Genomic DNA, 27,093 nt, shown 5'->3' with positions numbered 1-27,093 from the left:
CCAATCGTCTAGGTACGGGAATACGTGTATGTGCTGTCTTCTGATGTGTGGCTACTACTGCAAGGCATTTTGTAAATACCCTTGGTGCTGTCGTTATCCCGAATGGTAACACTTTGAATTGGTAATGTACTCCTTGGATTACAAACCTTAAGTATTTCCTGTGTGAAGGATGTATGGGTATATGGAAGTAAGCATCCTTGAGGTCTAATGTGGACATGTAGTCTTGTTTGAGCAAGGGAATCACGTCTTGAAGTGTTACCATGTGAAAGTGATCTGATTTGATGTAAAGATTTAGTGTTCTGAGATCTAAGATGGGTCTCAGTGTTTTGTCCATTTTTGGTATTAGAAAATACAGGGAATAAACCCCTGTTCCTTTCTGATGGTTGGGTACCAGTTCTATCGCCTCTTTCTGTAACAACGCTTGGACTTCTAGTTGTAATAGATCTAAGTGCTGTTTGGACATGTTGTGTGCTTTTGGAGGCACATTTGGTGGTAGTTGTAGGAATTCTATGCAATAACCATGTTGGATAATGACTAGGACCCACGAGTCTGTAGTTATTTCTTCCCAATTTTTGTAATAATTGGTGAGTCTCCCCCCCACTGGTGTTATGTGTTGGGGATTTGTGACATTGAAGTCACGGTTTAGTTTGTGGGGTTTTTGGGCTTTGGAATTTCCCTCTTGTTTTAGGGAACTATCCACCTCTATTTTGTCCCCGAAAGCCTCCTCTTTGATACTGGCCCTGGTATGTGGGTCTGGCCTGTGAGGTTGAAGGTTCTGTGCTTTGGGCTCGAAATCCCCCCTCTAAAGTGTGGCTTCCTAAAGGTGCCTCTGCTTTGTGGGGAGTAGAGCGCGCCCATGGCTTTGGCCTTGTCTGTGTCTTTCTTTAGCTTCTCTATAGCTGTATCCACCTCCGGCCCAAACAACTGTTGTCCATTAAAAGGCACATTAAGCACAGCCTGCTGGATCTCTGGCTTAAATCCGGAGGTGCGTAGCCATGCATGTCTCTGAATAGTGACCGCTGTGTTTACTGTTCTGGCGGCTGTGTCCGCTGTGTCTAAAGCAGATCGTATCTGGTTGTTGGAGATACATTGTCCCTCCTCCACCACTTGTTGTGCACGCTTTTGAAACTCTTTGGGAAGATGTTCAATAAAATGCTGCATTTCGTCCCAATGAGCCCGGTCATATCTTGTCAAAGCCTGTGAATTGGCAATGCGCCATTGATTGGCTGCCTGTGCTGCAACCCCTTTCCCCGCTACATCAAACTTTCGACTTTTTGTCGGGTGTTGGTGCATCCTCAGAAGTCTGAGTTTGCCCTTTTCCGGGCTTCGCCTACTACTACTGAGTCAGGCGTTAGTTGTTGCGTGATGTACACAGGGTCCGTAGGGGGAGGTTTGTACTTCTCCACCCTAGGTATAATGGCTCTGCCTTTGACAGGGTCTTGAAACACTTGTTTTGCGTGTTTTAACACCCCTGGTAACATCGGCAGACTCTGGTATTGGCTATTTGTGGATGATAGGGTATTGAATAAAAAGTCATCCTCAATAGGTTCAGCATGCAGTGCTACATTGTGAAAAGTAGCTGCTCTGGACACCACCTGCATGTAAGCTGTACTGTCTTCTGGTGGTGATGGTCTTGCTGGGTAGCAATCCGGGCTATTGTCAGATACTGGTGCATCGTATAGATCCCATGCATCTGGGTCATCCTGGCTCATCCAGCGTTGGTGATTGCATCATTGGGGGTGTTGCAATTGGTGACAGTTGCGGTGGGTGCTGTGGCAAAAAACGTGGTGGAGTTTCTTTAGCCACTTTTGCTTTTGGTTGTTTTTCTGTTTCTTGGAAAGCGAGTTTCCGTTTCATTTTAATAGGGGGAAGAGTTCTTATTTTCACTGTGTCCTTCTGAATATGGAGCCTTCTTTGTGTATAGTCTGGCTCTCCCATCTCTAATTCTTGTCCAAATTTATGGCCTTGTAGTTGTGATGAGAGGCCTTGTTCTTCGGTATATGAGCTCTGTTTCGGCTCAGAGGCTGGGTGTTTCGGCAGCAAAACTTTTTCCGCAGTCTTTCGGCTCCGAAGCCACCTTTTTAGGTTTCGGAGTGCCGATCTCTCGGTGCAGACTTTGGTCGGAGCCGGTATCTCGGTGCAGAGTATACTCTGTGCCGGTATCTCGACTGGAGTCGGATGTCTTCGACATGTATGTGCCCTTTTTCGGTGCCGATGGTTGGTCACCGTGCTTACGGGTTAAGCCATGGCCTGCTGGCGGTGGCGTCCCCTGGGCTTTCATGATTTTTGTGTGAGTTTTGGCCGGGGCAGTTTTACTCACGGTTTGTTGCCTCGCTGGCTGCTCACTTTCAGCCTCGTCCGAGTCCGAATCAGGAATGGAGAAAGTATCCTCTTCTTCGACATCGTATTGCCCTGCCGGCGTCGACGCCATTTGAAGCCTTCGAGCTCGCCGGTCCCGTAGCGTCTTCTTCGACCGAAATGCCAGACAGGCCTCGCAGGTATCCTCCTTGCGTTTGGGGGACAAACACAAATTACAGACCAAATGCTGGTCTGTATAAGGATATTTATTGTGGCATTCGGGGCAGAAGCGGAATGGGGTCCGTTCCATGAGCCTTGAAGACGCACGCGGTCGGGCCGACCAGGCCCCGCCGGGGAAGTGAAGCCCCGAAGGGCTACCGGAGCTCTTCTTTTCTTCAGTGTCGATCTGCTATTACTAAACCGACACCGAATGCAAACAATACCGTCGAATTTTCCGAGATTTAACTAACTTTCTGAACCAAAACACGGAGAGAAGAGGAACATGTCCGAACCCGATGGCGGAAAGAAAACAATCTAAGATGGAGTCGATCCCCATGCGCAATGGAGCCGAAAGGGGAGGAGTCCCTCGATGTTGTGACTCGAAAAGACTTCTTCGAAGAAAAACAACTTGTAACACTCCGAGCCCAACACTAGATGGTAGGATAATGCACAGCATGTGTATCTGCAGCTACACATGCCATCGAACACACATATATATCTATATCTATATCTACACACACATATATACACACACACATATATATACACACACACACTTCCATAGGGAAAACATTTTAGGTTGTCCTAAAAACTGTTTCACCAACTTAATCTTAATAAAATGTTGACAAAGAAATCTTCTTTCACCTCCGTTCCTTACAGGAAAGTTTCGGCTCATCTGACATTTCTTTATATAAAATGTACAATCTATGGGAGAATATGAATTTAAAAGGCACACCACGCAGACCTCATGAAGGCCAAAAGAAGATTCTTTCCACCACCATACAAAAAGCACGTCACAGAATGTGAAGGAAGCGGGACTGAAAAAAAATAAAAAAATGCTACAAAAGCCTGGGGAAGCTTTGAAAAGGTTTCTGGAGACGCAAGCGGTCAACCTAAACTTGAAAAGGATGTTTTCCTGACAAAAACAAAAAAAGACAACAAAAAAAATTTGTAAAATTGTTAAAAAATGCCCACATAATTCTCAGATCCAACTTCCATGAGCTGGAAAAAAAAAAAAACAGAGAGGCAACTGCTAGCACAGGGTAACAGGATTGGGAGTCTCTATATGTTTAAAGGTATAGGCTGCTTTTTAAACTAGTTTTCCCCCTTTTTTCACAAACTTTGTTGCTTAGACTTTAAAATGCTGCAATGTAAAATTTCGGCTTTTGATATGCTGTACAGCACTGGACACAGTCTGTTCACCATGTAATAAAAAAATATATATATGGATTAAGTGTTTTGGAGGTTCCTGCTCCCAGCTGGCAATTCCTTTAATGTTTATGACTATCAACGAAGATCCTAGGTTTCAGAAAAAGAAAAAAAAAAAGTGTTTGTTTTGCGCATCTTATGCGTCCACAACTGACAGTGGAAGCACCACGGCTGTCTGACAAACTGTTACCTTACCTGGCCTTCAAAATTTAAGGATAAAAGCAGCAAGCTGAACATAGCGCCAGGTCGGCCAGATACATCGCAGATGTTCTTGAAACCCACATAAATAGAATCACACATTCAAACATACTGCTTTCCTTACCAACTCGCCAAGGTTTTAATAATAAGAGTAAAAACAGCAAATAATTACACTGACATTTTACAGCAACAGGCTTTCAGTATGAAAAACCTAATTTAACTTTACCTCATTTTCTTTTTCTTGTAGAACAAGGACTATGTCTCCGGGTTCAACTCCTGGGGCCTGGTCAGCTTCTCCAGCAAATGTTATTCTTTGACCGTGTTTCATACCTTTGTCAACATGTACCTCTAGGATCTTGACTTCTTTTATCACCTTCTTCCCTTCACACTTTTTGCAACGATCTTTTTCGTTAATGACTTCCCCTGTATAAAGAACAGCACAAGAAAGTACACATCAAGATATCTGAATGTACAAAAAAAAAAAAGGAGCAGGGATTCTTTTATCTGTGTACTGTTAATTTTTTTTTTTTTTATTCCTAAACCGAGTCTCGCATCACATTCACTTAAACTGCTGTTTCTTTGTCAACTCCAGCTTTGACAACTTCTACAATTATCACCTACTTTTACCAAAAAACTGAGGGAATGTTCTTAATTGCCAACCTTTTAAATTCAATGAATACACAAATAAAGATCAAATCAAGGCTAAAGCAGAGGATGTTTTAGCGAAACACAGGTTAAACTAGTACTGGCTCAAAAATACATGGGATGTTACAAAAAAAACAATCCAACAAAGACAAAACCGCACCACATGGTAAGGAACCTGCTGGAACCATTCTATAGCGTATAATTCTTGGCATGTGGCTACCACTGGTAATTCTATTCAGGCACAAAAGTCCTTTCTTTTTAGACTTTCCCACAAAAATTGTAGCTGGTATGATAAAATCAAAGCCGTCTGGCAGGATGGATGAAAATATAACAGAATGCAGCATAGATAAGAAAATGGTGGAACTGGATACTGCCTACTGATAAGGTACTTGGCTGCCATTAATCCAAGTATATGTATATCTGCCAAAAGGATGGCCAGATGGTGGAAATTTTCACCAAAGACTTTAGTCCCTTAAAGTGAACTGCAGTTAATGTCCACGAGTCAGCAGTTCCAGGGGTGGAATCAAACTGGTTGTAGACAGAGTAACAAATGTAAACTTGAACAAGGGAGCAGGTTCAGGTAGCACAAATCAAGGACAAAGAACAAAACCAAATCTGGCTCAAGAAGCAGGAACCATTTAGTGCTGAAGAGTCTCAATCTTTCATGCGTTTTGAGCAATCCTGCTCAAAGGCAAGGAACGCAAAAGTTTCACGTCTATTGCAATACTCTTTTTGCCAATTTACATTATGGATTTCATTTTTGTGAAAGGACCACCCCACTGAGAAAATAAAAAGGATGCCCTTTCAACTGGGACTTTATCTGTTGTGAGACAGCATGATACCAGACCGCTTAGAAGTCAGTCACTTGAATCTCGATGGAATGTTATGACATCCTGGTGCAGACCAAAGCACCAGGAACCATGGAGATACGCTGAGTAAAAGCATTTTACATATGGTGCAAAGGATTTCATCCAAAGTATATAAAGCCCCACCAAATACTTCCATACTTGTTGGACCTAGTCAAGAACAGTCTTAAATAATGGTCACTGCGAGTCCATTTGGCAGGAATATCAGGGATCTCAAGAAGATAACTTCGTCCACTCTTTTCTCACAACGGATTAGCCAGGAATGTATTAAAATACTTTTTCAGCGCATTTCCTAAAATATGGCATTTTTAAGTCCCCTGGGAGCTCACTGTTGAGCTACCTTATGCTACTGCCCTTTGAGAAAACTCGCAAGGGGCATCTTAATTTAATCTCTTGGAAGATGGTGCTTTTTCTGGTGCTTACACTGGCTAGGAGAGATAAAAGCATTTACTATGAAAGAACACTTTCTCTACTTTTCAAGGGACAGTCATTTTACAGAACAACCCTGTAGGAAGTTGGCTCTGTATGTGCTATTTCAAAGTAAGGAATAGCATGCACAGAGTCCAAGGGTTCCCCTTAGAGGTAAAATAGTGGTAAAAAGAGAGAATACTAATGCTCTTTTGTGGTAGTGTGGTCGAGCAGTAGGCTTATCCAAGGAGTAGTGTTAAGCATTTGTTGTACATACACAGACAATAAATGAGGTACACACACTCAGAGACAAATCCAGTCAATAGGTTTTGTTTAGAAAAATATCTTCTCTTAGTTTATTTTAAGAACCACAGGTTCAAATTTAACATGTAATATCTTGTTTGAAAGGTATTGCAGGTAAGTACATTAGGAACTTTGAATACTTTTCAAGTTATTCACAAATAGCTATTTTAAAAGTGGACACTTAGTGCAATTTTCACAGTTCCTGGGGGAGGTAAGTTTTTGTTAGTTTTACCAGGTAAGTAAGACACTTACAGGGTTCAGTTCTTGGTCCAAGGTAGCCCACCGTTGGGGGTTCAGAGCAACCCCAAAGTTACCACACCAGCAGCTCAGGGCCGGTCAGGTGCAGAGTTCAAAGTGGTGCCCAAAACGCATAGGCTTCAATGGAGAGAAGGGGGTGCCCCGGTTCCAGTCTGCCAGCAGGTAAGTACCCGCGTCTTCGGAGGGCAGACCAGGGGGGTTTTGTAGGGCACCGGGGGGGGGGGAACACAAGCCCACACAGAAATTTCACCCTCAGCGGCGCGGGGGCGGCCGGGTGCAGTGTTAGAACAAGCGTCGGGTTCGCAATGGAAGTCAATGAGAGATCAAGGGATCTCTTCAGCGCTGCAGGCAGGCAAGGGGGGGCTTCCTCGGGGAAACCTCCACTTGGGCAAGGGAGAGGGACTCCTGGGGGTCACTTCTGCAGTGAAAGTCCGGTCCTTCAGGTCCTGGGGGCTGCGGGTGCAGGGTCTTTTCCAGGCGTCGGGACTTAGGTTTCAGAGAGTCGCGGTCAGGGGAAGCCTCGGGATTCCCTCTGCAGGCGGCGCTGTGGGCGCTCAGGGGGGACAGGTTTTGGTACTCACGGTCGTAGAGTAGTCCGGGGGTCCTCCCTGAGGTGTTGGTTCTCCACCAGCCGAGTCGGGGTCGCCGGGTGCAGTGTTGCAAGTCTCACGCTTCTTGCGGGGAGATTGCAGGGTTCTTTAAAGCTGCTCCTTTGGATAAAGTTGCAGTCTTTTTGGAGCAGGTCCGCTGTCCTCGGGAGTTTCTTGTCGTCGTCGAAGCAGGGCAGTCCTCAGAGGATTCAGAGGTCGCTGGTCCCTTTGGAAGGCGTCGCTGGAGCAGAGTTCTTTGGAAGGCAGGAGACAGGCCGGTGAGTTTCTGGAGCCAAGGCAGTTGTTGTCTTCTGGTCTTCCTCTGCAGGGGTTTTCAGCTAGGCAGTCCTTCTTCTTGTTGTTGCAGGAATCTAATTTTCTAGGGTTCAGGGTAGCCCTTAAATACTAAATTTAAGGGCGTGTTTAGGTCTGGGGGGTTAGTAGCCTATGGCTACTAGCCCTGAGGGTGGGTACACCCTCTTTGTGCCTCCTCCCAAGGGGAGGGGGTCACATCCCTAATCCTATTGGGGGAATCCTCCATCTGCAAGATGGAGGATTTCTAAAAGTCAGAGTCACCTCAGCTCAGGACACCTTAGGGGCTGTCCTGACTGGCCAGTGACTCCTCCTTGTTTTTCTCATTATCTCTCCTGGACTTGCCGCCAAAAGTGGGGGCTGGGTCCAGGAGGCGGGCATCTCCACTAGCTGGAGTGCCCTGGGGCATTGTAACACGAAGCTTGAGCCTTTGAAGCTCACTGCTAGGTGTTACAGTTCCTGCAGGGGGGAGGTGTGAAGCACCTCCACCCAGAGCAGGCTTTGTTTCTGTCCTCAGAGAGCACAAAGGCTCTCACCGCATGAGGTCAGACACTCGTCTCTCAGCAGCAGGCTGGCACAGACCAGTCAGTCCTGCACTGAACAATTGGGTAAAATACAGGGGGTATCTCTAAGATGCCCTCTGTGTGCATTTTTTAATAAATCCAACACTGGCATCAGTGTGGGTTTATTATTCTGAGAAGTTTGATACTAAACTTCCCAGTATTCAGTGTAGCCATTATGGAGCTGTGGAGTTCGTTTTTGACAGACTCCCAGCCCATATACTCTTATGGCTACCCTGCACTTACAATGTCTAAGGTTTTGCTTAGACACTGTAGGGGCATAGTGCTCATGCACATATGCCCTCACCTGTGGTATAGTGCACCCTGCCTTAGGGCTGTAAGGCCTACTAGAGGGGTGACTTACCTATGCCACAGGCAGTGGGAGGTTGGCATGGCACCCTGAGGGGAGTGCCATGTCGACTTAGTCATTTTCTCCCCATCAGCACACACAAGCTGGCAAGCAGTGTGTCTGTGCTGAGTGAGGGGTCCCTAGGGTGGCATAAGACATGCTGCAGCCCTTAGAGACCTTCCCTGGCATCAGGGCCCTTGGTACCAGGGGTACCAGTTACAAGGGACTTACCTAGGTGCCAGGGTTGTGCCAATTGTGGAAACAATGGTACATTTTAGGTGAAAGAACACTGGTGCTGGGGCCTGGTTAGCAGGGTCCCAGCACACTTCTCAGTCAAGTCAGCATCAGTATCAGGCAAAAAGTGGGGGGTAACTGCAACAGGGAGCCATTTCTTTACAAACCCTAAATTCATGCCTAAAGTCCTAAACTGTCCTTTCTGAATGAGTCTGATTCTGCACTTTTCCCCCCCAAAATCCCTCATCTTCAACCAAAAGGTCACTGCATTCACTGGATGCATGTGGGTGCATTAGGTCTACACTGACGGACAAAAGACATACGGTCATCTGACCAGTTATTTGTGTCTTTTCGGTCACTAAGAAGCGGCTAAGCCCTGACCAAACAGGGAACAACACCCTGGCAGCCAGCCAGAATCACCTTTTGCCACAGGCCAAACTTCTGCTCCAAGAAAGCGTGAGGGGGGTATCCCACTAGGAGAACTGCCATGGTTGAAGTACTATGCCAGTGTGCTCTTACAAGGCATCAAGAGCAAACACTTTAATAAAGCACTATTGCCTGGATGTGGGTGCAGCAGCTGACTCTGCAGTCGAAGTCAGTCCTCTGCTCTCCGACTCATTGAAGTGGAGACCATTTCCTGCTTTCATATGATTGAAATGTACTGCTTACTATTCCAATTCAATCAAGTGACTATACGAAAGATCCAATGGGAGAGAAGAGATTAGTTACATATCTATAACTATTTCTCCAGCGCTGGAATCTTTCATATATTCATGTGACCCTCCTTTCTTCCCAGTCAGGGGCGTATATATTGTGTACTCTACTGACTGTGGTATGAAATCTGAGCTAAGATTGTCATCAGAAAAGGAGGTAGAGTTGCTAAGCACTCCTACTCCCCAAAGTTCAGATTGCTTCAAATTAAGTGCATGCTCTACTAATCACAAATGAATATCAAGGCCTATAAAACATCTTAACACTTTTTACGGTCATTTAATTTTACCAGGGATTCCCAGCCTGACGAAAGAAAATGATTCAGGCATGGGAATACATGGAAGAACCAATGCTGGAGAAGGGAGGGGAACTTGCGTAGAACAGCTAGCAAATGCAACAAAACAGCTTTGAAAATGTTTAACAGGTACAACAGTTGCTGAAAGAACACGGAGGGTACAACAAACTGCAAAAAGGTTCTTACTTAGGTAAAGGATGCATGCTGAAAACTAAACCAAAAGGATCTGAGCGGCCATTTCCTTTACTTAAATAATTGGTAGTCTCTCAAATTAGCATAGAACTAAGCATACATGGTCCAAAGTACCACCAGCTCTACATAATCTTGTTCTGCATGGATGGCAACAATCAGAGGCACAAGGCTACAGGTTTAATGACACAGAGGCTCAGTGGAGCTTAGAGGCATCTTGCTTCATCCCAACTCCACCAATTTGAGTGTATTTTAATCTAGAAAATAATGATGCCCCTATATGACTGACGTACTATAACCCCAAGTCACGTTCATGCATGCTGTGGCATCACAATGGTTCCATTTCTTTCATGCTTTAAGTATTTAACTGCTGGTGTAATTGCCGCCCCCCTAAAAGAATGTACTTGCAATCAGACCTTTGACTTCCAGGCACTTGCTAAAATCTTGTCACACGCGAGATCTGCAGGGAGTGCTTTTTAACAAATGTATTTATGTTGATGGTGTGAATTGCCTCATCACCAGATTGCTGTATTGAGTGTATGGGGATAAACCGGTAAACACGTTTGTCATGTGAGTGTGTGCAAGAATACTGCATGCATGTCCTACTGGGGTGTGTTTATAGTCTTATAAGGTAAGACTACTGTGTGTGTGTGCGCGCTTATACCTCTCCAGTGCAATTACAGTATTCTACTGCTCATGTTATGTACACCAGTACTCCCCCTTTGAGGTTATATGTGCCAAGTTCAAGAAGGTCTGGAAAAACAGTGGAAATAACACCAGTCACAGTGTCTGAGGAACTATTATTCTGTGGTACATGTGTATGGAGAGAAAAATCTATAACATGCCAGTTGCTTCGGAGATCCAGGAGACAGCTTTAACACACACCAGACACAGGAGTACAGAATAAAGCAACAACACAAGGCTGAAATACAGAGTACGTGCAGGAACACCTCTAAATTGGCAACTGAGATCTTGGGCTGACCTCCACATTTTTATTCATTTCATGTTCGCCAATGTGTTTTCATTTAGCAAACTGGAGGAAAGGAGGGGCACATTTACATTTTTAGACTTTTGTGGCAACACTAGGAAAGTCTACATTTCCAATAGTTTGTGATTGACACATACTGCTGAACTGGTTTTGTTCTTTAAGTGTGTCATTCTCCGGTTTCTTGCCTTTGTGTAAAGTTTGCTTCTCACAGCAAGTGGCACTGGCTGGCTCCAAGCAGGAATAGCCACAACATGAGCACAATGAAGTGGGATATTCTGCACCAGGTTGTCAACCTTTCTGAAGTGGCAAGTAGGATAGGAATGTCAGGTCTGGCATTTAAACGTCCTGACCTTGAACAACAAGCTTTAGTTCCAGCATTCATCCCCAACATCCAAATAGCAGATCTAAGGAAGAAGTAGACAGCATCCTGCTAACAGTTCATGGAATTGCTACACGTAGCCCAGTCTACACCTTCCTCTTTAAATTATCTGTGTCTCCGCATAATTAAGTAACTTGCACTACTGTTGCCAGGTGTGCAATACCTTCTGTGTTCCTTTTAGTGAAGCATGCTGACAAGCTCTACATGATGCAGGTATGAATCATGGACCATTGCTGTTCATGTGTTTGTGTAATAGTGTACACCTTGGGCAATTTATGCTCTATACAAAAAAAAAACTATTTGCTTTGTCTATGGTTGTAAATTGTGTTAGTAGTACATGAAGTTCTGTACATACAACTATTCACTTACCTTCGCCATTACAATCAGAGCACACAGACTGCATTTGCTGCACCATTCCTGGTGCTAGCTGTCTGATCATTATACGCACACCTCTACCCCGGCAAGCAGTACATTTCTGAACAGCACCAGTCTTTCCACCTTGGCTGAAAAAAATGCAGCAAATGATTAATAAGTTATTCATCAATTAAAAGAACGCATGATTTCTCCATTTCGCTTCACAGGCTTGCATAGTATTAAGGCCACGCACCAGCAAAACCAAAGACTCCACATGAAAATTGTACTTAACTGAAAGGGAATCCCATGAGTTAGCTGCAAAAAAAAGCATTGTAACACAAGACTCTGAAAAATGCGTGAAAATGTCTTAGAGTAGAAAAGAAAAAGAAGTTACGTAACTGTAGTTCTCCAGCATTGGTATCTTTCATAGATTCATGTGCTTGAATCATTCCCAGTCGTCCAAGTGAGAGTCCCACAGTACCATAGAAAGTAGTAGAGAAATGAAACTAACATAGAAGTCTATGTTAAAGACATTTACTTCAATAATTTATCATCAAGACCCAAAGTCTGGCCAATCAGGAGACAGCATCCTTTAGAACCCTCACCACAGAGAATCCAGGCCTTCTGACTTTCCAGCACAAGCGTATAGAACTAAGGGGCGCCTCTGTGGGGAGGAGGGTGGTTAACATGTGAATCTATGAAAGATAATACTGAAGAATGAAAATGTCACTTACCCAGTGTACATCTGTTCGTGGCATCAGTCGCAGTAGATTCGCATGTTTTGCAATAGCTCGCCATCTCGTGTTGGGCCGGAGTGTTACAAGTTGTTTTTCTTCGAAGAAGTCTTTCGAGTCACGGGACCGAGTGACTCCTCCTTTTGTCTCCATTGCGCATGGACGTCGACTCCATCTTCGATTGTTTTTCCCCGCAGAGGGTGAGGTAGGAGTTGAATTGTAGTAATAGTGCCCATGCAATGGAGTGACTAAGTATGCACCTATTTAAGGTCGAGATGATACATATATAAATAGTTGAAGGTAATTTCCAAACTGCTACAGGCTCCCGGGGAGGCGGGTGGGCACATGCGAATCTACTGCGACTGATGCCACGAACAGATGTACACTGGGTAAGTGACATTTTCAGTTCGATGGCATCTGTCGCTGTAGATACGCATGTTTTGCATTGACTAGTAAGCAGTTATCTCCCCAAAAGCGGTGGATCAGCCTGTAGGAGTGGAAGTAGTCTGAAATAATGTTCTTAATACGGCTTGACCTACTGTGGCTTGTTGTGTGGATAACACGTCTACACAGTAGTGCTTGGTGAATGTGTGAGGCGTAGACCATGTGGCTGCCTTACATATTTCTTGCATTGGGATGTTTCCTAGAAAGGCCATGGTAGCACCTTTCTTTCTGGTTGAGTGTGCCCTTGGTGTAATGGGCAGCTGTTGTTTAGCTTTAAGGTAGCAGATTTGGATGCATTTAACTATCCATCTGGCTATACCTTGTTTTGATATTGGGTTTCCTGCATGAGGTTTTTGAAATGCAATAAATAGTTGTTTAGTCTTTCTGATGTTTTTTGTTCTGTCAATGTAATACATCAATGCTCTTTTGACATCTAATGTATGTAGTGCCCTTTCAGCTACGGTATCTGGCTGTGGAAAGAACACTGGAAGTTCCACTGTTTGATTTAGATGGAACGGTGAAATAACCTTTGGCAAAAATTTAGGATTGGTCCTTAGGACGACCTTATTCTTGTGTAGTTGTATAAAAGGTTCCTGTATTGTAAACGCCTGAATCTCGCTTACTCTTCTTAGGGAAGTAATGGCGATGAGAAATGCAACCTTTCAGGTTAGGAACTGTATTTCGCAGGAGTGCATGGGTTCAAAAGGTGGACCCATAAGTCTAGTTAGGACAACATTTAGGTTCCATGAAGGAACAGGTGGTGTTCTTGGTGGTATAATTCTCCTAAGGCCCTCCATGAATGCTTTAATGACTGGTATCTTATATAGGGAAGTTGAATAGGTAGTCTGCAGGTATGCAGATATTGCTGCAAGGTGTATTTTAATGGAAGAGAAAGCCAGGTTAGATTTTTGTAAGTGAAGCAAGTAACCCACTACATGTTCTGGAGTTGTGTGTAATGGTTGTATTTGATTAATATGGCAGTAGCAAACAAACCTCTTCCATTTACTTGCATAGCAGTGCCTGGTGGATGGCCTTCTGGCTTGTTTTATGACTTCCATACATTCTTGGGTAAGTTGTAAGTGCCCGAATTCTAGGATTTCAGGAGCCAGATTGCTAGATTCAGCGATGCTGGATCTGGGTGTCTGATCTTTTGGTTGTGCTGTGTCAACAGATCTGGCCTGTTGGGCAATTTGATGCAGGGTACTACTGATAGGTCTAGCAGCGTTGTGTACCAGGGTTGTCTTGCCCAAGTTGGTGCTATTAATATGAGTTTGAGTTTGTTTTGACTGAGTTTACCAGGTAAGGAAGGAGAGGGAGAGGAGGAAAAGCGTAAGCAAATATCCCTGACCAGTTCATCCATAGGGCATTGCCTTGGGACTGTTTGTGTGGGTATCTGGATGCAAAGTTTTGGCATTTTGCGTTCTCCTTTGTCGCAAACAAGGCTATCTGAGGTGTTCCCCAGAGTTTGAAATAAGTGTTCAGAATTTGGGGGTGAATTTCCCATTCGTGGACCTGTTGGTGATCGAGAGATTGTCTGCGAGTTGATTTTGGATCCCTGGTATAAATTGTGCTATTAGGCGAATTTGGTTGTGAATTGCCCAACGCCAAATCTTTTGTGCTAGCAGGCTTAACTGCGTGGAGTGCGTCCCCCCTTGCTTGTTTAGATAATACATTGTTGTCATGTTGTCTGTTTTGACGAGAATGTATTTGTGAACTATTATTGGTTGGAAAGCTTTTAGTGCTTGAAAAACTGCTAGAAGTTCTAGGTGATTTATATGCAGTTTTGTTTGATGTACGTTCCATTGTCCTTGTATGCTGTGTTGATCGAGGTGTGCTCCCCACCCTGTCATGGAAGCATCTGTTGTTATTACGTATTGTGGCACTGGGTCTTGGAAAGGCCGCCCTTGGTTTAAATTTATGTTGTTCCACCACAGAAGCGAGAGGTAAGTTTGGCGGTCTATTAACACCAGATCTAGAAGGTGACCCTGTGCTTGTGACCATTGTGATGCTAGGCACTGTTGTAAGGGCCTCATGTGCAGTCTTGCGTTTGGGACAATGGCTATGCATGAAGACATCATGCCTAGGAGTTGTAGTACCATCTTTGCTTGTATCCTTTGTGTTGGATACATGCGTTGTATGATGGTGTTGAAATTTCGAATTCTTTGTGGACTTGGAGTGGCTACTCCTTTTGATGTGTCTATTATGGCTCCCAGGTATTGTTGTACCTTGCGCGGCAGAATTTTGGATTTTGTGAAATTGACGGTGAACCCTAGTTTGAAGAGGGTTTGTATGATATGATTTGTGTGATTTGAGCACTCTATTAACGAATTGGCCTTGATTAGCCAGTCGTCTAGATATGGGAACACATGTATTTGCTGCCTTCTTATGTGTGCAGCGACTACCGCTAGACATTTGGTAAAGACTCTTGGTGCGGTTGTTAATCCGAAAGGCAGTACCTTGAATTGGTAATGTATTCCCTTGAATACAAACCTTAGGTATTTCCTGTGCGATGGGTATATTGGTATATGGAAATAAGCATCCTTGAGATCTAAAGTTGCCATGTAGTCGTGTAGTTTTAGCAATGGCAATACTTCTTGTAGTGTGACCATGTGAAAGTGGTCTGATTTGATGAAAGTGTTCACTACTCTGAGGTCTAGGATTGGTCTCAGCGTTTTGTCCTTCTTTGGTATCAGAAAGTACAGTGAGTAAACTCCTGTGTTTATTTGTGTGTTTGGCACTAATTCGATTGCATTCTTTTGCAATAGTGCCTGCACTTCTATCTCCAGGAGATTGGAATGGTGTGTTGTCAAATTTTGTGCTTTTGGTGGTATGTTTGGAGGGAATTGTAGAAATTCTATGCAATAACCATGTTGGATAGTTGCTAGAACCCAAGTGTCTGTAGTGATTTCCTCCCATGCTTTGTAATAATGACTTATTCTTCCCCCCACTGGTGTTGTGTGGAGGGGGTGACATGTGAGTCACTGTTTAGTAGTAGGGGTTTTGGGGCTCTGAAATCTTCCTCTATTTCTAGGGAATTGCCCTCCTATATATTGTCCCTGAAAACCTCCTCTATACTGTCCCTGGTAACTGGACGGTGTTGCTTGTGAGGTGCTGGCTTGTGTGCTCTGACCCCGAAACCCCCCTCGAAAGGGTGTTTTACGGAATGTGCTGTAATTTCCTCTGCTCTGCGGGGAGTAGAGTGCGCCCATGGCTTTGGCAGTGTCCGTATCTTTTTTGAGTTTCTCAATCGCTGTGTCCACTTCTGGACCGAACAGTTCTTTTTCGTTAAAAGGCATATTGAGAACTGCTTGTTGAATCTCTGGTTTAAATCCAGACGTTCGGAGCCATGCATGCCTTCTGATAGTTACAGATGTATTAATTGTCCGTGCAGCTGTATCTGCAGCGTCCATGGAGGAGCGGATCTGGTTGTTGGAAATGGTCTGTCCCTCCTCAACCACTTGTTTTGCCCTATTTTGTAAGTCCTTGGGCAGATGTTCAATGAGATGTTGCATCTCGTCCCAGTGGGCTCTGTCATAGCGCGCAAGTAGTGCCTGGGAGTTCGCGATGCGCCACTGGTTTGCAGCTTGTGCCGCGACTCTTACCAGCTGCATCGAACTTGCGGCTTTCTTTATCTGGGGGTGGTGCATCTCCAGATGTGTGAGAGTTGGCCCTTTTCCTAGCTGCTCCTACAACGACAGAGTCTGGTGGCAGCTGTGTAGTGATGAAAACCGGGTCTGTAGGAGGCGCCTTATACTTTTTTTCCACCCTTGGTGTGATTGCCCTACTTTTGACCGGCTCCTTAAAGATTTCTTTTGCGTGCCGGAGCATAGGCAGGCTTTGGTATGAGCTGTGGGTGGAGGAGAGTGTGTTGAATAAAAAAATCATCCTCGACCTGTTCCGAGTGGAGGCTTACGTTGTGAAATTGTGCTGCTCTAGCCACCACTTGAGAATACGCGGTGCTGTCCTCTGGTGGAGATGGCTTCGTAGGGTATGCCTCCGGACTGTTATCTGACACTGGGGCGTCGTATAGGTCCCATGCGTCTTGATCTTGGTCACCCTGGCTTATGGTGGTGTGAGCTGGGGAGTGTGATGGAGTTCGTGGTGGTGAGACGTTAATCACGGGCGGAGGAGAGGGTGGTGGGGTAACTTTTCACCACTTTTGGTTGTGGTGTCTGTTCAGTTTGGAACTCCAACCTTCTCTTTCTTCTAATGGGGGGAAGGGTGCTTATTTTTCCTGTCCCCTGCTGTATGAAAATACCCTTTTGCGTATGGTCCACATCAGTTCATTGTAGCTCTTCCTCAAACCTATGCTTTTGCATTTGTGAGGTTAGCGAGTGCTCTTCTGTATAAGAGCCTGAAGCTGGGTCGCTTGCAGTTTGTTTCGGCACCGAAACCCTGTCTGCGTGTTTTTTCGGCTCCGAGGTGACTTTTTTCTTTTTCGGGGCCGAAACCTCTCGGCGTCGATCATCTTCGGTGCCGCTGTCTCGGCGTCGAGCCGTGTCCACACCGGCATCTCGGTGTCGAGGCTTGTCTCCAGCACTTTCTCGGTCCCGAGAAGGCTGCGTGCCGGAGTCTCGACCGGAGTCGGGCGATCTCGGCACTGTCTGGGCCTTTTTCGGTGCCGACGGTCGGTCACCAAATTTATGGGTGGAGCCATGGCCTGATGGCAGTGGCGTCCCCTGGGCCTTGTAAATCTTCCTCTGTGTGGTTTTCGACGTCTTACTCACGGTTTGTGTATCGTCGAATCCTTCGGAGTCCGAGTCTTGGATCGAGAAGGTACCTTCCTCCTCCTGTTCCTCGAACTCTCGGTGGGCTGTCGGCGCGGACGCCATCTGAAGTCTTCTGGCTCGACGGTCTCGGAGTGTCTTTCAGGACCGGAACGCACGACAGGCCTCGCAGGTGTCTTCACTGTGCTCAGGTGACAGGCACAGGTTACAGACCAAGTGTTGGTCTGTATAGGGGTATTTATTGTGGCATTTGGGGCAGAAACGGAACGGAGTCCGTTCCATCGGCGTTCTTCAGCACGCGGTCGGGCCGACCAGGCCCCGACGGGGGATCGAAAAACTACCCCCGAAGGGCACCGGAGCTCTTCGATCTTCGATGCGGTGTTGAATCTAAGTACGCCGATCCCGAACGCAACAATACCGACGAAAATCTTCCGAAATTAGCGAACTTTCCGTTCCGAAACTCGGAGCGACAGGAACACGTCCGAACCAGATGGCGGAAAAAAAAACAATCGAAGATGGAGTCGACGCCCATGCGCAATGGAGACAAAAGGAGGAGTCACTCGGTCCCGTGACTCGAAAGACTTCTTCGAAGAAAAACAACTTGTAACACTCCGGCCCAACACCAGATGGCGAGCTATTGCAAAACATGCGTATCTACAGTGACAGATGCCATCGAACCTATAGTTACAGGGAAGTAACTTATTTTCTTCTCCAGTATTGGCTCTTTCATAGATTTACACGCTTGAATCAGATTAGTTAGCATTTACAAATAAACAGAACAATGTTAATAGCGGATGGGGTAAACAGTTCGATATGGCTCACCTTATTGAAATGGAGCAACATGCTAATCCCACAGCTGCATCTCTCGTCAGAGGATTCCAGGCTGTAGTGCTACATAAAGGTGTGCCGTTTGGACCAGGTTGCTGCCCAGCAAATCTGTTGCCTAGGCACACTGGAAAAGAAAGTCAGAGGTGGGAACGGCTCTAGCAGAATTTGCCTTCACTTTGCGTGACAAAGGCTTTCCTGATTGTCTGTGGCAGAACTGGATAGTTGTGGCGATCCATCTAAATAGTTTGGTTTTACCCCGGGAATACTTTCTGTTGTGCTCCATAAGCCACAAACAGCTGATTCGTTTGGCAAAATTGTTCAGTTCAATGCAAGTAGAATTTTATACACCTTTTAACGTCTAGTGTATGTAATGATTCTTCCACCGTAGTCTGCGGACTGGGAAAGAATGTCCTCAATATGATAGGTTTGTTCAATTGGAAGTCCGACAGGACTTTTGGTCTGAACTTTGAATTAGTACTATGAAGCCGTTGTGGGTGAATACTTGGATGCCACTAATATCTTGCCGATGTTAGTGCCAGTAAGATAGCCGTCTTCCATGTGAGGTACTTCAAGTCTGTTTTATGGATATACTCAAACAGATTCTTCATTAAATGAGTTTGTATGATGTTGAGATGTCAATGTTGGGAGTGGGGTGTCTGAGGAAAATAAGTGTGTGAGGGTGTGTGGTGGGGTGTTTTGTGGGTTCCCTTACAGGAGGGAACACCATGAACACTGAGAAATTGTTTGATTACCTGAGCTGACCATAAAGATGGTAGCTTACTGACATCAAGATATTGCTGCGAAATGCACTTTGATAGATGAGTGAGTTAGTTCAGACTTCATTAGTTGAAGATATGTTAAAATCTGCTCCAAGGTTGTAGTGATGGGATGAATGCCTGTGTCCGGATATGAGGTGGAAATGCTTCCACTTGTGCTTATGTCTTATTAGTGTTATCAGCCTCGGCTTTGGAGAGGATCTATGCAGTCCCCCAGGATGTCTAACTGAGCAAATTCATGGAACTTAGGAGCCAGGCCGACAAGTTCAGCAATGTTGGGTTGGGATCATTTACCTGGCAGTTGTTTACCGTAAGTAAAGTTTGTATGGGTGTTATCTGTATGTGGTCCTGTTCCGTAAGAAAGAAGTTCTTTGAACCAGAACTGCATGGGCCACCTGGAAGCAATGAGGATCATCTGACAAGGTTCTCTTTAGCTTCTGGGAATCAACTGGATTGGGAGGAAAGCGCATGCAAATGTTTTTGACCATCCGATCGAAAACGCATTCTCCCATGACTTCTCGGTGATGCTAGCTTGCGCAGTATTTGCGCTTCAGACTGAAATTGGTTGCCAATAGATCCAGGTTCAGCTTGCCTCCAAGGTCGAAGATGTTGTCTAAAGTTTGCTGACCGAGTTCCCACTCATGGCACAAGTAGTCGTTCTGCTCAGTGTATCCACAAAGACATTGGTTGCTCTGGGGAAGTGTTTGCCTTTAGTGTTATTTGGCTATGCAAGGCCTACTGCAAAATTTGCTGTGCTTGTTGTAACAAAGCTGTTGGCCTTGTTCCTTGCTTGTGCATGTAATGCATGTTGGTGGTATTGTCCATGTAGATCAGCGCTGATGACTGTGCTATCCTGGGAAGGAAAGATATTAAGGTGAATGCTTTGGCCCTGAGCTCAAGCAAGTTGATGTGCCCTTGTTCCTTCTGCCCAAATGAGATCCAGAATGGGAATAGACTGCATAGATTTCTTTGTTGGCTCTTTCAAATCAAATCCGAAGCAATCAGATCGCTTAGTGGTTAGAGGAAGCTGAAATATATTTGCTGCTCGCTCCATGATATTGTGGAAACCACCAATTTCATCTAGTGGCGAGTCTATAGGTGGAGGCATAGGTGGGCATTGCATCAGGAATAAGTAGTCATACCACCCATTAAGTACGGAAGTGGAATCTAATTTCCCCCTCTTCCCTATCCTCCTTCAAGGAAAGAGGGTCACCCTCTAGAGGCTCGATTAACGTATTTGCCAGCATGGATAGAGGAGTAACTGGCAATGACGTACTCAGCCAAGCAAGAGGTGTGCAAATTTGCAGAGATGGGATGGGTGGAGGTGCGGAAGATGCCAGAACAGGAAACTTCTTTTAAATAGTCCTAAAGCACATGTTGGAGATTGATAACCAACCCTAATATCATCTGAATAGAATGCCTCTGTTCTCGTGGGTCATAGTTGAAGACTTCATCAAAATGTTCTTGTTCACCTGTAAAGAAATGGCTCCCTGTTGCAGTTACCCCCCACTTTTTGCCTGATACTGATGCTGACTTGACTGAGAAGTGTGCTGGGACCCTGCTAACCAGGCCCCAGCACCAGTGTTCTTTCACCTAAAATGTACCATTGTCTCCACAATTGGCACAACCCTGGCACCCAGGTAAGTCCCTTGTAACTGGTACCCCTGGTACCAAGGGCCCTGATGCCAGGGAAGGTCTCTAAGGGCTGCAGCATGTCTTATGCTACCCTAGGGACCCCTCACTCAGCACAGACACACTGCTTGCCAGCTTGTGTGTGCTGGTGGGGAGAAAATGACTAAGTAGACATGGCACTCCCCTCAGGGTGCCATGCCAACCTCACACTGCCTGTGGCATAGGTGAGTCACCCCTCTAGCAGGCCTTACAGCCCTAAGGCAGGGTGCACTATATCACAGGTGAGGGCATAGGTGCATGAGCACTATGCCCCTACAGTGTAAGCAAAACCTTAGACATTGTAAGTGCAGGGTAGCCATAAGAGTATTTGGTCTGGGAGTCTGTCAAAAACGAACTCCACAGCTCCATAATGGCTACACTGAATACTGGGAAGTTTGGTATCAAACTTCTCAGAATAATAAACCCAAACTGATGCCAGTGTTGGATTTATTAATAAAGGCACACAGAGTGCATCTTAGAGATGCCCCCTGTATTTTACCCAATTGTTCAGTGCAGGACTGACTGGTCTGTGCCAGCCTGCTGCTGAGAGACGAGTTTCTGACCCCATGTGGTGAGGGCCTTTGTGCTCTCCGAGGATGGAAACAAAAGCTTACTCTGGGTGGAGGTGCTTCACACCTCCCTCCTGCAGGAACTGTAACACCTAGCAGTGAGCCTCAAAGGCTCAGGCTTCGTGTTACAATGCCCCAGGGCACTCCAGCTAGTGGAGATGCCCGCCCCCTGGACACAGCCCTCACTTTTGGTGGCAAGTCCAGGAGAGATCATGAGAAAAACAAGGAGTCGTCACTGGCCAGTAAGGACAGCCCCTAAGGTGTCCTGAGCTGAGGTGACTGACTTTTAGAAATCCTCCATCTTGCAAATGGAGGATTCCCCCAATAGGATTAGGGATGTGCCCCCCCCTCCCCTCAGGGAGGAGGCACAAAGAGGGTGTAGCCACCCTCAAGGACAGTAGCCATTGGCTACTGCCCTCCCAGACCTAAACACACCCCTAAATTCAGTATTTAGGGGCTCCCCAGAACCTAGGAAACTAGATTCCTGCAACCTAAGAAGAGGACTGCTAAGCTGAAAAACCCTGCAGAGAAGACGGAGACACCAACTGCTTTGGCCCCAGCTCTACCGGCCTGTCTCCCCCCTTCTAAAGACACTGCTCCAGCAACGCTTTCCCCAGGGACCAGCGACCTCTGAATCCTCAGAGGACTGCCCTGCTCTAGAAGGACCAAGACCTCCCGAGGACAGCAGCCCTGTTCACCAAAGACTGCAACTTTGAAACAAAGCAGCAACTTTGAAACAACTTGCGTTTCCCGCCGGAAGCGTGAGACTTGGTACTCTGCACCCGACGCCCCGTCTCGACTTGTGGAGAACAATCACTTCAGGGAGGACTCCCCAGCCACTGCGAGACCTTGAGTAGCCAGAGTTGCCCCCCCCCCGGGCCCCCACAGCAACGCCTGCAGAGGGAATCCCGAGGCTCCCCCTGACCGTGACTGCCCGCTCCTCAGATCCCGACGCCTGGTAAAGACTGCACCCACAGCCCCCAGGACCTGAAGGATCCGAACTCCAGTGCAGGAGTGACCCCCAGGAGGCCCTCTCCCTTGCCCAGGTGGTGGCTACCCCGAAGAGCCCCCCCCCCCCCTGTCTGCATCGCTGAAGAGACCACTTGGTCTCCCATTGATTTCAATTACAAACCCGACGCGTGTTTGCACACTGCACCCAGCCGCCCCCGCGCTGCTGAGGGTGTACTTTGTGTGGACTTGTGTCCCCCCCGGTGCCATACAAAACCCCCCTGGTCTGCCCTCCCAAGACACGGGTACTTACCTGCTGGCAGACTGGAACCGGGGCACCCCCTTCTCCACTGAAGCGTATGCGTTTTGGGCACCACTTTGACCTCTGCACCTGACCGGCCCTGAGCTGCTGGTGTGGTAACTTTGGGGTTGCTCTGAACCCCCAACGGTGGGCTACCTTGGACCCAAACTTGAACCCCGTAGGTGGTTTACTTACCTGCAAAAACTAAAACTCTTACTCCCCCCAGGAACTGTTAAAAATTGCACTGTCTAGTTTTAAAATAGCTATATGTGATTTATGTGAAAACTGTATATGCTATTTTGCTAATTCAAAGTTCCTAAAGTACCTACCTGCAATACCTTTCATTTGAAGTATTACATGTAAATCTTGAACCTGTGGTTCTTAAAATAAACTAAGAAAATATATTTTTCTATACAAAAACCTATTGGCCTGGAATTGTCTCAGAGTGTGTGTTCCTCATTTATTGCCTGGGTGTGTACAACAAATGCTTAACACTACTCCTTTGATAAGCCTACTGCTCGACCACACTACCCCAAAATAGAGCATTAGTATTATCTCTTTTTGCCACTATCTTACCTCTAAGGGGAACCCTTGGACTCTGAGCATACTATTCCTTACTTTGAAATAGTGCATACAGAGCCAACTTCCTACATCACCTGTGTAAGATTGGTTCCCATAATATTGGTCATTATCACCCTCATCACACTTTACTTGAAGTTCAGAAGGGCTATGTGCTACCCTCAAAGGTCCCTCATCGTCAGACTCAGTTATCCAACAAATGTGAATGAGAAAAAGGCAGAACTTTGCTAGGTGAGGTACATACTGGTAGGATTGTTTCCTCAGGAGGTTCTGGCAACAGAAATAATGGATGCAGAGATCAGTGGTGTCTGGCAATGTCCCCAACAGTGTTGTTGTGTGCATTTAGATATCAACGGTGTCAACTGGTCCTTTGTTAATGGTCTCGTCGCCAGCTGTTCGTCATCAATGTTGCTGCTGTCAATGGTCCCATGGACAGGGCAGTCTTTCACAGTGTCTTGGTCATCAACAATGTCTTGGTGACTTTCAACCAAGACTTTCTGCATCAATGGTGCTGCAGTTGAGAGGATTCTGAAAGTAGTAACTGATTTTGAAACTAGAGGCAACAATGACATCAACATGGGAGAAATCGCACAGGAAAATGTGGATGTCGTAGTGGTGGCAGTGACCACCGATGTGGTCTGACGAGAAACAAATAAGTGCCTCAGATGTATTTTTTGGCAATTGACAGTAGGGATTCAGATGACCTTTTGACTGTCTGCTCCTTTAGAGCAGGAGTTTCAGATTCTGAATGCACTTTCACCATGGAGAACTTCCCTTTTTTAGAGGGATATGGACACTCCTCAGGTTTTGTTGTTTTAAATGTCCAGAAAACACTTGAAACTATTTAGGTGTCTTTTTGGTGACCCTAGGTACACTGTCTTCTTCAGAGAGAAGGTTTTCTTCAGGTTTTAGTCTCTGTAGCCAAGTCAATAATCTCCCCCCCTGTTCATAAGAGTTTTCTGTGAAAAAGTGCAACATACCTTGTAGCCCTTAGGTTTATGTTTTGGGTGAAGACAACAGATGCACTCTTTGTGAGGGTCACCAGAGTGTAACCTCTTTTGTCATATGGCCTGAACAGTCACTTTCTGGCTGGTTCTGACATTGTAGAGCAGATAGACTTGAAATAAATCCTGACCTGAAGAGAAATCTTCTCAATATGGCAGTGAACTGTGGAAAAACTGAGCAGAGCTCAGGGAGACCTCCATACGACGTTCAGTATAAAATCAGAAGGACTGGAGCCTCTGTGGTGAGGATTCTAAAGGGTGCTGTCGCCTTATTGGACAGACTTAGGTTTCTTTTTAAATGATGATAATAAGTTAAAGTGAATGTCTAACATTGACTTTGATGTATGTTTTTTCTCTGCTACTTTCAATGGAACAGTGAACTCCTACTCTGACAGGGAATGATTCAGGCATGTGAATCTATGAGAAATCGAATACTGGATAAGAATAAATATAATTTATACAACTGTTAAAGCTTTAAAGCCTACCCAGCATTTTATTTTTAATCTCAGAAGCTACTGCATGGAATTACATCAAACCAAGAAAAGCATGTTTTCTCTTTAAAAGTTATTTCATACAAAGTATGGTTTAAACCTGTTCAGATTTAGCTCCTACCTATCAAAGCTAAATTGTGAAACCAAGGTTTTTACCAACGTCTCCTCTTACTTTTTTCCCTTGCATGGAACTGCATGAAATGTGGCTTGCAAGTCCTTAGCTTAGTTAGTGAGTGTGCCAAATTGTCAGATTAACCCATGGGTGCCAAAATTATAGGTAAATCAAAAAAAGGCCTCTCCAAAAAGATAGTGCAGCAGAACACTAAAGAGTTGCAAATATGGTGACATCATAGGCTCAATGGAAAGTAGTTTGCAACTGTTAACAGACTCCGGAGATGTCAATATGGGGCAAACACATGACCCATTGTGTATTTTTTGTATTATATGTTCATTTTGGGGAGGTTAACCCGAAAAGCTGTTTCATTCAAAGTGCTTTTAACAGTTTGAATCTTACAATGCATAATATGAACTTTCTGGTGCATAATTTGGACATGCTTGCCACAATATCTGGTCTTCTATGCTACACAGACCTCACAATGGCAAAGTTTTAAAGAGTGGTCTGGGAGCAGTCACTATGATAAAAAAAGTTAAAAAAATCTAGAATTTCATAGGGAACCATGAAATATAGAAACATTTTTACAGTTCCCACTGACAGATAGGTTTTAATATCACTATATTTTGTGCAACAAAAGCACCCAAACATGGGGGGCTTTGTCTGGCCATGGCAGAAGATGGGTGCCTAGTTCGGGAGCTCCGTGAAAGGGTGGGCTTTGGACAGGGGTGTTACAGCCATGCGTAAACTTGTCTATGTGAGCCTCGGAGGCTCCCTACAAACTACTAGCACTGAACCACGGACGCTGCGCCAAGCGACAGAAACCTAGGAAGCGGGGTGGAGCCGTGACCTGTAGTCGCGGGAAGCAGCGGCAGCAAGATGCGGTGTTATTGCCCCCAGCCTTCCTTTCCATTCTCACACTGGGAAAGCCTCATGGAGAGGCGGGCAACGAATATAGCAGCTGCAGTAACCCGTGCCTCATGATTCTTCCAGAGTAAGCCCCAGGGTGATTCCAGAGGCTGTTTGCCATCACCTGGAGGCCGTTGAGTGCTGTGCAGGGTTGGGGGCGAGACGCGGAAGAGGGGACATCCAAGAGAGATGCAGCCTCACGACGTGGGTGATCCGCGCCTGCAGGGTTGAGTCGCGCTGATGGAACAGAGTCGCTGCATTATTGCACCCCCATCCCCCCCGGTTGAGAGCATACTAATGCACTACCAAACCTAAGAGAGGACTTTGCCTCCTACCTTTATTTTAGAGGCCCCTCCGACCTCTGGTCCTTTCTCTCAACTGGCTACTGCTGGCCGGTGGGGTCAGTCACCCCGGGGCGATACAGCTGGCCTTCCTCCTTCCTCTACATGCTACCCCAGCTGGGACACAAGAGACAGGGGACTACCAGGACCTTTGAATTTACCTCTGAGCGGGGTTGCCATATTAGCCCAATCATCACGTAAGACACAAGCAGATCACCCCTCTCCTGTGCTCTTGGTGGCCTTGATGTGCCTAACCTGCGCAGCACTACAGGCGAGTGGAAGCTGCGTGGGAACACCAGCGCCAGGTACTCAGCTGTCCAGTGCCACTTTGCCACACTGTGCCCTCCGCCTCAGAATGGATACCGCCATAACTTCCTTGACAATGGAGACAAAATCCATGCGATCAGATATAGTAGGTTTCCAGTCCAGAGTAAGAAGGCTGGAACACCATATGGTGACCTTGGAGTCCCATATGCACACTGTCCAAGACAGAGACCAGGACCTTCTATACCTTTGCAGTAAACTAACAGACCTGTAAGACAGAAGCCGAAGGGATAACGTCCTTTTTTTGGATTTCCAGAAAACGAAGAAGGTTCAGACATTGTCCTTCCTCAGGTCAGTCATTTGAGAGCTGAAAGCACTATCCTTCGACCCACCATTGGAATTTCGACGGACGCACCGGCTGGGCCCCAAGACGACAAGATGGAACATCCAGACCCCACCTAATCATCGCTTGTCTTCTGAGACACGGGCAGGCCCGTCAACTTCTCTTGGCAGCCCGAGCACATGGACCCTTTCGGGCAGAAGGGTACGAAATACACATTACGGCGGACTACTCAAAGGACCACCAATGAACGCCGGAAAGAGTTCTTGGTTCTTAGACCCCAACTGCACCAAATTCAGGTGAAATACGGCCTTTTTGAGCCAGCAAGAATGTGGGGCACCAAAAATGGAGTATCCAAAGACTTCTATGATCTTAAGATTTTCAGCACCAACCCATGGACACAGCAACCTCAACTCGGCCGCAAGGGCTGCCCAAAACACAGCCATAATACACCACCACCACCATCTGACCATGGAGGGGCAGATAGACGTGACCCAGATCCCAGTCTCAGAGGCAGAGATCTAGAGAGACTTGCGAGGATACACAATGACAGGGGCCAGGTGTTAAAAGCAGCGGGGCTCCACACAAATCTCAAAAAGTGACAAGTCTCGTTCTCCTTTAAAACCTGTCCCAATCCTTACTTGACATTGCAGCTATGCTGCGAGATGATCAGGGACCCAGAGTTCAGCC

The 27,093-nt window shown here is 46.0% G+C and overlaps 1 protein-coding gene across 1 annotated transcript in view; it reads right to left on the bottom strand.

Moving 5' to 3' along the window:
- DNAJA2 (DnaJ heat shock protein family (Hsp40) member A2) overlaps positions 1–27,093 on the bottom strand; it is a 215,636-nt gene that overhangs the window by 125,653 nt on the left and 62,890 nt on the right. Inside the window, exons 5-6 of the mRNA XM_069216615.1 lie at positions 11,381–11,514; positions 4,151–4,347 (exon numbers count right to left, since the gene is read on the bottom strand). Coding sequence (XP_069072716.1) covers positions 4,151–4,347; positions 11,381–11,514 — 331 coding nt within the window. The remainder of the gene's footprint in view (positions 1–4,150; positions 4,348–11,380; positions 11,515–27,093) is intronic.

This window comes from Pleurodeles waltl, chromosome 12 (genome assembly GCF_031143425.1).
Source record: "Pleurodeles waltl isolate 20211129_DDA chromosome 12, aPleWal1.hap1.20221129, whole genome shotgun sequence".
In the NCBI taxonomy this organism is placed as follows: domain Eukaryota; kingdom Metazoa; phylum Chordata; class Amphibia; order Caudata; family Salamandridae; genus Pleurodeles; species Pleurodeles waltl.
This window is presented reverse-complemented; position numbering and strand designations above follow the sequence as displayed.